The sequence below is a fragment of the Dictyostelium purpureum genome (assembly GCF_000190715.1).
Source record: "Dictyostelium purpureum unplaced genomic scaffold DICPUscaffold_37, whole genome shotgun sequence".
NCBI lineage: Eukaryota > Evosea > Eumycetozoa > Dictyosteliales > Dictyosteliaceae > Dictyostelium > Dictyostelium purpureum.
The window spans coordinates 47,886-61,069 of NW_003519374.1; the positions used below are offsets into that span (position 1 = coordinate 47,886).

The 13,184-nt window shown below is 23.7% G+C and overlaps 6 protein-coding genes across 6 annotated transcripts in view; 4 read left to right on the forward strand and 2 right to left on the reverse strand.

Moving 5' to 3' along the window:
- Positions 1 to 269: 269 nt before the first annotated feature.
- DICPUDRAFT_148914 (uncharacterized protein) lies at positions 270 to 1,304 on the reverse strand (the record flags this gene model as incomplete). The annotated part of the gene is made up of 3 exons (XM_003285031.1): positions 270 to 345; positions 478 to 696; positions 1,132 to 1,304. The coding sequence occupies 3 exons, from the start codon at positions 1,302 to 1,304 to the stop codon at positions 270 to 272; spliced, it is 468 nt and encodes a 155-aa protein (XP_003285079.1).
- A 2,940-nt stretch (positions 1,305 to 4,244) lies between these two features.
- DICPUDRAFT_28723 (uncharacterized protein) lies at positions 4,245 to 5,258 on the forward strand (the record flags this gene model as incomplete). Its single annotated transcript, XM_003285005.1, has 4 exons — positions 4,245 to 4,560; positions 4,628 to 4,752; positions 4,817 to 5,155; positions 5,220 to 5,258. Coding segments are annotated over 4 exons (819 nt in total), but the record flags the coding sequence as incomplete, so codon positions are not given.
- Positions 5,259 to 6,311: 1,053 nt separating this feature from the next.
- DICPUDRAFT_148917 (uncharacterized protein) lies at positions 6,312 to 8,075 on the forward strand (the record flags this gene model as incomplete). Its single annotated transcript, XM_003285006.1, has 5 exons — positions 6,312 to 6,334; positions 6,713 to 6,780; positions 7,088 to 7,209; positions 7,851 to 7,870; positions 7,937 to 8,075. The coding sequence occupies 5 exons, from the start codon at positions 6,312 to 6,314 to the stop codon at positions 8,073 to 8,075; spliced, it is 372 nt and encodes a 123-aa protein (XP_003285054.1).
- A 150-nt stretch (positions 8,076 to 8,225) lies between these two features.
- DICPUDRAFT_148918 (uncharacterized protein) lies at positions 8,226 to 8,411 on the forward strand (the record flags this gene model as incomplete). The annotated part of the gene is made up of 1 exon (XM_003285007.1): positions 8,226 to 8,411. One exon carries the CDS (start codon positions 8,226 to 8,228, stop codon positions 8,409 to 8,411), a length of 186 nt encoding a protein of 61 aa, XP_003285055.1.
- A 1,034-nt stretch (positions 8,412 to 9,445) lies between these two features.
- Positions 9,446 to 11,059, forward strand: DICPUDRAFT_148919 (uncharacterized protein; the record flags this gene model as incomplete). Its single annotated transcript, XM_003285008.1, has 2 exons — positions 9,446 to 9,540; positions 11,002 to 11,059. 2 exons carry the CDS (start codon positions 9,446 to 9,448, stop codon positions 11,057 to 11,059), a joined length of 153 nt encoding a protein of 50 aa, XP_003285056.1.
- An 886-nt stretch (positions 11,060 to 11,945) lies between these two features.
- DICPUDRAFT_76014 (uncharacterized protein) overlaps positions 11,946 to 13,184 on the reverse strand; it is a gene marked incomplete at both ends in the record, with an annotated part of 2,192 nt that continues 953 nt past the window's right edge. The window contains 2 exons of the mRNA XM_003285032.1: positions 11,946 to 11,996; positions 12,074 to 13,176. Of these exons, the coding sequence (XP_003285080.1) occupies positions 11,946 to 11,996; positions 12,074 to 13,176 (1,154 nt within the window). The remainder of the gene's footprint in view (positions 11,997 to 12,073; positions 13,177 to 13,184) is intronic.

Sequence of the window (13,184 nt, forward strand, 5' to 3'; positions counted from 1 at the left end):
CATTTATTAAAAAACAACATTTAATTAATTATCAAATACTTTTTGTATAGAAATACATATATTTGTCTTTTAAACTATAAGTCTATTTATTTATTTATTTATATATTTATTTTTTGTATATTTATTTTAAGTTTTATAATTGGGCATTAATTTTGAATTTGAAAAAAGTACAGTTTAGATGGTTATATTGATTCTAGTAATTCTTTGTTATCTTTTTTAGATTAACATACTTCTAAATAGGGGCCTTCACATACACAGCTTGCTCTAGTTTAGGTACCAAATAAATCATTCAATAGAGATGATATAAAATTATGGTGTAATAAAAATATTGGATCTGGTTTGTATCTTATTAAAAAAATAATAATTGGTAATCTTTGTATTTACTTTGTGTTTCATCTTTATCCTCGCCACCTAAAATTTTAATTGATCATTATCTTGATCTGCAATATTGACTGTGTTGCATTTCTATTGGTTTACATATATGATGCAGCACATGCATAGTCCCAGGAAATAAGAGCATTATATTGTTTGAGTAATTCGGTAGCTGCAATTGTATCTTCTAAAATACCAGAAGCATTTGAAGCGGCTGAAAATGAACCAATAACTAATGTATTTGATAATATTATTTGAATTTTAACATTTGTAACTTTATAATCTTTAATAACTGAAATAAATCCCTTTTTCCATGAATATCTACTAATATTTGGATTTAAATATACCATCTAACAATTGATCCAAAAAATCGAGATATAATTTAAAAGACATGTTTAAAGCAGCTAAAAAACCTAAAGATTCCTTCTTAAACCTAAAAACTTCCCAATATCTTCCGAATATATAAAGAATATTTAAATAAAGTGAATACGAAATTGAAAATTCTATCATAATAATAATATTTTGATTTCTCTCTTCTGAACTATGCAATAGCTGTTGCTGAGTATTACTAGTATCTAAGGTTTTGAGATGATTTATAAAAGGGTATTGTTTCGAAATTTTTATCGATTGTTGCAGAGTTTGATGCCATACATTAACAAAAAAGAGTCTTCCCAGCCTAGTCATTAACAATTCATGCTTGAGAACTGTGATGTTTGATACATAAAAGCAAAACTGATTGTTATGTTCTCAAGGAGCTACTTTGGAGATTGTTGAAAAATTAATCTATTCCAGTTGATTGAATACTTTCTATATGATGATTTACATGAGAAGGGTAGGGCGCTAAGACCTTCAAACATTGAGGAATAATTAAAAATCTTTGAAATCGTAATTGCATGCTTTATAATCTTTATTCTTTCTTGAAGACTGTTCATAAATCAATCGGTTTGATGGTGTGTCTTTGGTAATGTTTGGGAATATATGCACATTGAAAAGCTAAATATTTACCATTCTTTATTTTATCTTTTAAATTTGCATCACCGTTGGTACATTTTACAATAATATAAGTGGGTTTAAATAAAGATTCGTAACTGTCTGCATTATTTAATATTTGAATTTTTTTTTTTGATTATTAAATTCATAATATTAATAACTGACGGATTTATTGTTATGTTTCTTTCAGCAATACCAATTGTACCACGAACAAAAAAATATCATTGTTTAAAAACATTTGAGCTATAGCATGCAATATTTTATATTCATTTAGTGATTTTAATATCTTTAAATCTGAAACTAATGGTAACTATTACTTCCTAAAGAATCTAATGAAATTGTATTACTAGCATTACCAGTTTTAATGTACTTTGGAGCAATAAATTTAAACTCAAACTGTTTTGAAGTTGCATTGTATGTTGAATTAACGGTTTCCTTCTTTTCATTCGCTCTATAATCATAATATATTAATGTTGCTTTAATTTCTTTAGCATTGGATAATTCTAGTGTGTAATAAACATTTTACTTAAATCATTATGATAGAATATTATATTCTTTAAACCTGTTTTACAGCTAATATTTAAAAATTAAATTAATACTCGAATCGAATCACTTTATAGATTTGTATTTATATATAATATAACATACACAGTGCCGAATGATTTAATTTCACAAGTGTAATTATTTTCCTTTGTTTTTTGTTTAATAAATATTTTGAAAAAAAATAATTTATAATTCCTATTATTACTATTATTGTATGTTGTTATTATTGTTAAAGTGTTGTTATTTATATTATAGCACTATTTTTTAATTATCCAAATTTTTAAAATTTTTTTTATTTTTAATTTTTTTTATTTTTAATTTTTTTTTTTTCTAAAAATAATTTTGAACCACCACAAACATTATTTTATTATAAAAAATAAAATAACATTATATATTATAATGTCATTCATTTATATATTTCCTCTGGAAAGAGTATGAATTCTCAAACAATGTTTCTAAAATAAACCCAATATTAGGCAAACTTGTGGATATAGTCACGAATTCAAATACCCGATGAGGACTCCCATCAAGTTTTTATAGTGAGGGATTCTGATAATACACCCCCTTTGACTTGGTATGTTATATAATGTGGATTTTTTTTTTTATATTTTTTTTATACACCCCCTTTTTTAACAATTTTTTTCTTTTTTTTTTTTTTATAATAGGCGCTTTTTTTATTTTTTAAATTAATTTATTATAATGTGCTTTATTTATACCAGTGTTTATATTCACACCTCCTCAATAATAAAATGACAATAAAAAAAAAAATTAATCAATATATTAAATAATAATATAGGTATTCATTTTTAAAAACTAAACTTCAACAAAACTAAAATCAAAAGAAAACATAAAAAGAAAAGGTAGAATTGTTTTTAAAACATTTTATTCTAAACAAACGGACAAAAAAAAACTAGATTGAATCAACCACTAGGTTTTAAAATATCTTTTTTAATCTTTTTTTTTTTTTTATTATTTTTTTTTAATTCATAAATAACTTATATATAATATTAATTTTTTTTACCACCCCTCACTTTTTATAGATGAAAAAAACACCTTCTCGTTCAAATAATAATTAAAACATGGATTCACAGTTAATTAATTTATAATATAAACAAAAATAATCCAATACTTGTTTAAACACACCATTCGAGAATTACAGGTCTATGTGAATAATTTAAAAACTCCCCAAAGGTAATTTTTTTATTTTCTATTTTTACTCTTTACCTTTTTTCTTAAAAAATAAATTAAATTTATTTTATTATTAAATCAATTTTTTAATTTAATTTGTTTTGTTATTTTATTTGTTGTACACTAAAAATAATTTATTTTTATATAATATTTTTTTCAAAATAAAAATTAACCCTATATAATAATTAAATAAATGGAATATTTATTCTTATGTAAAACAAATAATTATTAATTTAAATTCAGTTGTATACATCATTTAAAAAATCAATAAATAAATTTTTTTTTTTTTTTTTTTAAAAATCATTTTTAAAATGAAAAAGTTTGTATAATGTTTTGTATATCATTTTAAAGAAAATTTTATAAAAAATCGAAATCAAATAAAAAAAATGATCAATAATCAGTATAAAAAAAAGATATAAACTAAATTTTTACTTTATAATTATTTTTTTTATTTTTTTCTTTATATTATAAAAAAATTAGAATTTTCAAAACAGTTCTTTTAGTTTATAAATTTTTTTTTTGTATTTATTTTTTTTTTTTAATTTTATTTTTTAATTTCTTTTTTTATTGTATAATAGCTTTATATATATACATTATTCAACAATTTTTTTTTTCACATACAAATAATATATTTATTTAATACTTTATTTAATATAACAATAATTTTTTTTCTCTATAATAATAATAGTTATATATTATAAAAAAATAAAATTATTTATTCAATCATAATTATTATATAAAAATGGAATTTTTATTTAATCTTTTTATTTTTTCTTTGGAAATATTAATCCTCATATATTCCATAGTTTTATTAATAGAATGTAATTTAGTAAAAAAATTAGAGCAACAAAATAATAATAATGAAGGATCATTAGGAACTTCATCATTAGAAACTTCAAAATCATCATCATCATCATCATCATTATCATCTGAAGGTACTAATAATACCTCATCAGATACTCAACAAGCCACCAACACCACTACCACTACCTTGTAAGTAAACTAAAAATAAAAATAAAAAATTAATTTAATATAATATAATATAATTAAATAAATTAAAATAAAATAAATAAAATAAAAATAAAATAAAAAAAAATAATCAATTCAAATTAAAGTATTTAATAACCCTTATATTAATATAATTTTATAGAGAAGGAGCAAGAAAATCTCCAGATTCAAAATGTTTGGATGGTAAGGAAATTGTTTCAAAGAGTTTACTTCTACGTCCAATTCCTCCATTAAGACCAAACTATTGCGATAGTCTAGATAGACAACAATTCGCTTATAGATTTTTAGAGAGATTTTTCAATGTATATGATGCCAATAGAGAAAATATCATTAAAGTCTATACAAACGAGTCCAAATTCTCTATGACATATTTGGCTGATAGTGAATCTCTCCCAATTAAAGGTTCAGAAAGAGTCTACCAAAAATCAAATAGAAACCTAATGAAGCAAATGGGTAACAGTAAGTTTAATATAAAACCAAAAAAAAACTATGTTTAATATCAATACTAATTCTATTTTTTATTTAGATAAAAAAACAAAAATATTATATTCAGGAAATGATAAAATATATAAATTTTTCAAATTATGTCCAAAAACACAACATACATTGTCTTCATTTATTATTGATACATTTTTGGTTCCAGGTACAAAAGTATGTATTATAAAAAAAAATATTGCCATATAAAAAAATATATTAATTTTTTTTTTCAATTTAGTTATTATCTGTAATTGTACATGGTCACTTCCTCGAACCAAAATATAATTTAATGAGATCTTTTGATAGAACCTTTATATTGGCACAAGCTCCACCAGGTTCTGATGCAGCTGGTAATGGTTGGGAAGCAATTATTTTAAATGATAATCTTAATGTTAGACCTTACAAATTGCTTCCAAAAGTCCACATTGTAGAATCCGAACCCTCAGATGCTGAGAAAGAAGAAATTACAAATGAATTTTCAGCATATACCAAATTAAAGCCAGAGTTTGCATATGAATGCCTACTTATGGCCGGTTGGGATCAAATGATGGCATTTTTTTCATTTAGTAATCTTAGGGTAAGTATTTAAAATAATTAAAATATATTTAAATATAATAACTAATTTTTTTTTAATCTATTAGGACAATTATCAAATTCCTCAAGAATATTTCATTCAATAGAAAATATATAGATAATATTTAATCATCAAATAAAAAAAAATAAAAAAAAGAAATTAAATAAAATAAAATATGTAATAAATAATAGAGATAAATAGATTAGTTTTAGACCAAATAGATATCAAAACATCACCTTCACCACCAGATACAATTAATATAATTCAAAACAATTAAAGTACGATTCAAGTAAAAAACCACCACTTATATTAGCTTTTAAAGAAGATTCAATAAAAGTTAAACCAATAATAACTAAATTAATTATTTATGAATTTAATAAAATGGCCATTTATTAGATCAATATAAATAATAATTTAAAGTTTTAAAAATAAATATAAATAAAAAATATTTTATTTGATTATAATAAAGAAAAATAAAATATTTCTTAAATAAATTTTTTTTTATTTTTATTTATTTGTATATTTTTAATGTTATAGAGTTATAATTATAACATATAACTAATTAATTTATTTAATTTTTTTATCGTATTATTCTGTTGTTTTATTAAAACTTTATTTTGATATAATTACTTAATATATTTTCTATAAATGAGTGACCTATAACTATTACTTTGTGTTTATTATTATATTGAATGGTATAGAAATTAAAATCTATTGAAATTAAATTTTAAAAATATCACAATAGGGGAATATTACCTGATTTAATGCTTTATTATATTTATACCATTTACATTATATGCTGTCTTTGGTGTTGTCTGATGCTATCTTTTTTGTTGCTGTCATTGGTGTTCAACAGTTGATTTCTATTATTACAGAACATTCCTATTATTAAATAGTGCAATTAGGGTATAGTATTATATTATATTTTTATGATTATTCAATAGTTACCAATTTTAGTAAATATAACGTAACGTGTTGATATCTAAATTTTAAAATAATATTTAAAAATCAAAATTTTATTTTTTTTTTTAAAATTTTAAAAATATTTTAATTTTTTTTTAATTTTTTATTTTATTATTTTTAAAACACAACAAGCAAACACATAAATAATTTTAATAATGTAAAGGTTCAATAATAATAATTTTAACAGTACTGAAATATGTTTAAACCTTTCGAGAGCAAGTAAGTAAATTAATATATTATTTTAAAACAACAGCAACAATAACAACAAACCCACACACATATAGAAATTGGCATTGTTGAACAAATATAGAAAATAGAAACAGAATTTCTTATATTAATTAAATTTACTTTTATTAATTTTCAAAAGACATATTTACCAATTAAAACCATTCAATACCCTTACAGGATCTGCTGTTGTCGATATCATGAATGAATGATTTTAATCAACTATATAAGGATTTAGCCAATGATTATCAAATTCACAGCGAACCTATTAAAAGAGATTTTATACTATTCACAAGTAATAATAATTACCAATCCAACCACGAACTATTGCTCAATAATAATCTCAAAATTAATAGCAATAACTATAAAAAGTCACAAAGTTGCAGAAACTCAAATTCTTTCAATCTCGGGGAAATCTGCAAAATTCAAATCAATTGCAAGTTTGTTTAAAAATTCAAAGTTCAATATTTGACTTGGCCCAAGCAACAGTGATAGATTACAACTTCAAATACATTTGGTTTAATTTCGGGTGTGAACTCTGTAGCAGGTTTAACAACTGCAAATACAATCGGTGGTAGTCAATCAGTGGTAGTCAATCAGTAGCAGGTGTAATAACTTCAATTGGGTTGATATCATAAGGTCATTTAGTTGGTAGATTAACAACTACAAACTCAATAGCTGATATAGCAACAATTAAAACAACAGGATTAACTGCTAGTTCCATTGCATCTGATTAATCAATTACAGGATCAACAACTTCAAATACAATTGTAACTAGCCAAAGTGTAGGTGAATTAACTACAACCAGTGCATCGAGTAGTTTCATTTTGGGTGCAAACTCTGTATCAGAATTAACCACAGCAAATACAGTCAATCAGTAGCAGGTGTAACAACTTCAATTGGATTAACATCATTGAATACAATAGGTCAATCCGTTGGGGGGTCTTACAACTATACATATTTAAATATCGAATTAACATTTTATAATAATTAATAGTTAAAAATCAATATAGTGCTAAATCAAAGGCAGTCTTCACCAAGCACTAACAGTAACAACCAAACATCACCAACTTATTATCATATAATTAATAAAATGCCTCACATTTTTCAGGACCATCATTATTTAGCTCGCTGTTGTTTTCATGGCCATTATAAACTATTTTCACCATCTCCCAAGTTTCAGATTCCTAATCTTCGTCAAACTATAAAAATAATATTATTATCTCTGTTTTTAAACTAAAGCTCCGAACTGCATCGGTTTTCAAAAAAAAATTTTATCCGAAAAATCTATAGTGGCAATATTAGTTAAAAATTATTATTATTTTAATTTTTAATAATGATGTTCGCAATTTCTTATTCCTTTGTAAAAATTTGGGGTGTGGTAAATTTCATTTTTTTTAAATTAAATTTTTTTTTTTTTTTTTTTGTGGTGTGTGGGGGAAAATTTTTTTTTTTTTTTCATTTTTATTTTCGTTTTATCAATATACATTTATTTTATTTTTTATAATAGCCAAGCGAACAAACAAACAGGTAATTATATATATATAATATGTGATAAAAATAAATACTAATTTTTTTATTTTTTTTATTCCTCAGCATTCATTCGTTTTGGTCCTCAGCATTATCATCATCAGCAGCATTCATTTTCAGCATTCATCTTGGTCCTCATCATTATCATCATGAGCATCCTCACCTACATCCTCACCGGCATTCATCTTGGTCCTCAGCATCATGAGCATCCTCACCGGCATTCATCTTGGTCCTCAGCGTTATCATCCTCATTAGTATTCATCTTGGTCCTCAGCATCATCAGCATCATCATTCATCTTGGTCCTCACCATCATCACCATAATCATCATCAGCATTCATCTTGGTCCTCATCATCATGAGCATCCTCACCGGCATTCGTCTTGGTCCTAAGCATTATCATCATCAGCATTCATATTGGTCCTCATCATCATCATCATTCATCTTGGTCCTCAGCATTATCATCATCATCAGCATTAATCTTGGTCCTCATCATCATCATCGGCATTCATCAGCAGCAGCATCATCAACCTTAAAGCTTTAGAAAAGAACTTTTAGTAATTAATAATTATATAAAAAAAAAAAAAAAAAAAAAGAATAATAATAATAATAGGGTATAATAGTTCAATCTATTTGATGGAAGAAATACATTTTCCCTGGCCAGGCAAATATATTGGAACATCAAATGATTTTACTATTTTCAATATCCTAATAATTAAATTTTCAAATAAAATATAATAAATATAATAAATTTTTTTTTTTATAAATAATATTTTATTTTTTACCGTTTTCCTTTTTATTAAAAATAGCTCTTCATGATATAATTTAGTATTATTTTTTTATTTATTGAAGAAAAAATGATTATTTTTGTTTGTCTACTCTTTTAAACTTTGCAAAGAAAATGTTAGATACTCACATATTAATTATAAACTGTATATAGATATACATATATATAAATTATTTTTTTTATTTTCCTTTCAAATCTTCAAAATAAAGATTTATAATTTTAAATTTTTTAATAAAATAAATTTTTATTGTTTTTTATTGTTTAAAAACCATATGGTAAATTTTTTCCATCTTGTTTGAAATCTTTTCTAAAAGTAATTATTATTATTATAAAAGTGGATGCATTTAAAAAAATAATGATATTTTAAATATCATTCAAAATTAATTTTTTTATTTTTTTTTTTATTTTTTTTATTTTCTAAAAATAATACTGCACCTCCATAAACATTATTTTATTATAAACTAAATAAAAATAAAAATAAAATAACAATATATATATATATTATAATATAATTTCCTTCATTAATGTATATTAAGCGAAATACAAAGACCCATCAGGTAAGGTAAATAATTAGACAGCTAACTACTATTTCTAAACAATTGTTTTAATGTTACACTTATTAAAAATAAAATACAATCACTAAATCAATACACATAGACGTATCACTATTAAATAAAGCATACCAACAGTGAGGCAGTTTTAAAAGATAAAGAATGTCAAATATTTAGCTTTTCAATGTACATATATATTCCCAAACATTAGCAAAGACACACCATCAAACCAATTGATTTATGAACAGTCTTCAAGAAAGAATAAATATTGCAAAGTATGCAATTACGATATCAAATATTTTGGTATTGAAGATTTTAAAACCCGATAAAAGAATGTTTGTGCAACTAAAAAACACTTTTAAGATCAGAAAATTCCAAAGTATCAAATATTTAGAATCGATTCTTTAGAGAATATATAAAAGCCTATGTAGATGATATTATTATTTATTCAAAGTTATTTGATGAACATATAATAAACATTACAAATAATATCTTTAAATAAAAATTTTTAATTTTATTTTTTATATTTATATATTTATATATTTATAATTTTATTTTTTTATTTACGACACCCAATAAATTTACAGATAAATTTTGTTAAATGTTAATTATGGAAAAAAAAAAATTAAATTTAATTTTTAATTTATAATTTTTTAATCTTTATTATTTTTTTTTTGAATTTTTAATTTGAATCTATTATTTTGATGTTCATTTACAGAACATATAGAAGTAACTCTGTAACATAGGTATTATCTGTTTTAATTTAGAATTTTTTTATAATAAAGTATAAAAACTGTTTATGACTCTAAGTCTGATAATATATCTGTTCTTCCTGATTCACAGAGTTATCTATAATAAAGTTTTTAAACTTGAATGATTTGCTTTTGTTTATTTGATTGATGGAATTTGAAAAAGTAGTCATATACTTTAGTTGGTGGAATGCCTTCAATATTACCAAATGATATATTTATTGGGCCTAACCTACTACATCTCGTGTACAACCCTTTTTACTTGATTTTGATTCAATTTTTAAATATACCAAATTATATTTTTGAATTGCAATAGATTTCTAAAATCCTTTTAAATGTTGAAAATATTTAGAGTTGTAAAAAAAAAATCTCATATTCAGTTTTTAATGGAACCATACCAGAACAAAAATTGCTTTAAGTGGTAAAATTTAAAGAACCCAATACTGATGCATCTATAATGATTTATGAAATGCCAATTGGAGTCTATGAGATGATGTACTTGAGATTTAGGGCTGAAACAATAGTTTATTGTTGGCTAAGTGAAAATTGGCAAACTCAAACAATGATGGACCTCTATTTTTAGCATACTTTTGAGCTTTATTGGCTACTGATTACTTTTAGGTTTTTTTTAATTATTATGATAATTATTTTTGATTATTATATTATACAGAAAATGTGGTAAAGGGTAGATTAAAATTGGGTTATACTACTGAAAAATGACATTAAATGTGATTAATTAATAAATAAAAGTTAAAAGGATGATTATTAATGATTAATATTAATCAAATTAAAAATAAAAATAAAAATAAAATAGTAATATTTACATAGAATAAACAGAACCCCCGATGTTTGAATTGTAACTTTAAAATGTGTTAATACTGAAAAAGAACCCCAATTTTTCATGAATGATTTGAAAAAAAACACAATTGAAAATAATAAAACATAGCCCCAATGTATGATGATTAATGATTTGAAATAAATTATATGTTGAAACTGAACAAGAAAGAATTAAATTTAAGCTAAATAAGTATTAAAATTAAATATTAGTTCTTTTATATTCAAATTAAGAATAATTATGTTAATAATAACATTAAAGTTACCTTAAAAATACAAATACCCCAATGTTGGCATTAAAAAAAGAACGTGATTATACTGAAGGAGAAAATATTATAATTGAACTATGGGACTGAAAGAGAGAGAAATATTATAATTTAATAATATATGAAACAGAAAGAGAGAGAATTAACCTAAATATGAAATAAATATTAGTTTCTTTTATATTTTAATAATTATGTTAATATAATCATTGTATTTACTTTGATTAATCAAATACCCAAGCATGGCAACGTGTTGATATGAGAAAGAATTAAATATTGAGCTTTTTGATATGAAAGAGAAAGATTCAAACTAAAAACGTTTTGATATGAGAAAGAATTAAATACCGAGCTTTTTGATGTGTATGAGAAAGATTTAAACTAAAAACGAATTAAATATTGGTTAATTTTATATTCAAAAAATAGTTATGTAAATATTAACATTATGGTTACCTTAGGGAATGAAAATGCACACATATAGACATTTAGTATAGAGCATGATTATAAATGAAGAGAAGTCATTATTATTAAACTATATAGGAATTAAAACTAAATATTAGTTTTTTTATATTCAAATTTAAATATAAACTTAATAGTTACCAAAAGAGAACTAGCATATGAAACCTTTGGAACTTCTTTAACCTTTTGAAGATTTGAGGATAATGCAATGAATGGTAATGTTTGTCCTTTAATGTTGTTTTCTGATATAATCTTGATTGATTTCGTTATTATTCTATATAGATAGAGTATTATTGATCGAGGTTAAAATAATCATCTAATTGGTGGCCAGCTAATTGATGACGATTAACCAAATAATCTATATTTTCCCTATGGATTGGAATATTGTAATCGAAATGCTATTGGACATTCATTCTTTTTAAAGTGTTATTAATTTTTTTAATCTATGTTCATTGCATCATTTGTTAAACCCTCATTTTGATTATCTCTCTACAATTAAATAATAAATTAAATTAATATATATGTTTTTTTAATAAAGTATAAACATGAATGTATGAATTACTTACTCTAATACTTGAAATTGGTTGTCTGCAAGTTGGACAGGTTCTAGTACGAGAATACCATCTAGTAATGCATTCAAAGCAAAATTTATGAACACAATCAATTGATGCACTATTAATGGCCTCTACCTGACTAAAGCAAACTGTGCAGATGTTTTCTTCTTCGTCTTGTTCCATTTGTTGTGGTTGTCCTTCTTGTTGCAATCTTATTTGTTGTAATCTTTCTTGTTGCAATCTTAAGGCTTCGAATTGTTCTCCACGTACCCTTTGATGTTCTTCTTGTGTATATGGAGCTTGGGTACGTTCTCTTTCTAAAATTCTTCTATTTGCACGTTGTTGAATTTCTTCTAATCGTTCTCTTACTGAGCTTATGTAACGATTACGTTCTTCGTGCTCTCTTGAAAATCTCTCCATAAATAAATGACGGGCATTTCTACTTTCAACCACTTCTCTAAATAAATTGTCTGCATCTTCCCATTCTCTTGAAACTCTTTGTGGTTGTCTTTCTCTTTCTAATGTTTCCATAGGTACCCTTTCTTGTTGCTCTCTTGCAACTCTTTCTCTTAATAAATTTTGGGCACGTTCCCTTTCTTGTTGCTCTCTTGCAACTCTTTCTCTATATAAATTTTGGGCAAGCTCCCTTTCTTGTTGCTCTCTTGCAACTCTTTCCCTTTCAATTCTTTCTCTTTCTATTCTCTCTCTTTCAACTCTTTCTCTCTCTATTTGTTGTTGACGTACCCTTTCTTGACGTTCGTTTTCGATTCTTAATAAATATTGGGTACGTTCCCATTCTTGATGCTCTCTAAAGATTCTTTCTCTTTCTAAAACTTCTAAACGTTCTCTTTCTTGTCTTTCTCTGATTAATCTTTCTGAACGTTCAGATTCTCTGATTTCTCTTTCAAAATCTAATACCTCTTTTCTGAGAGCTTTATTTGCTTTTTCTCTTTCAGTTTGAATTTTATCCCTTCTTAGAATCTCTAATACTAATGGATCTGACTCTAATGATTGGATACTATTATTATTTATATTGTTATTATTGTTATTGTTATTACTATCATTAGAGGCAATGTTTGAAGGAATAAAGTTTGGGGTGGCTCTTTCTTGTGTTTCTGGGTGA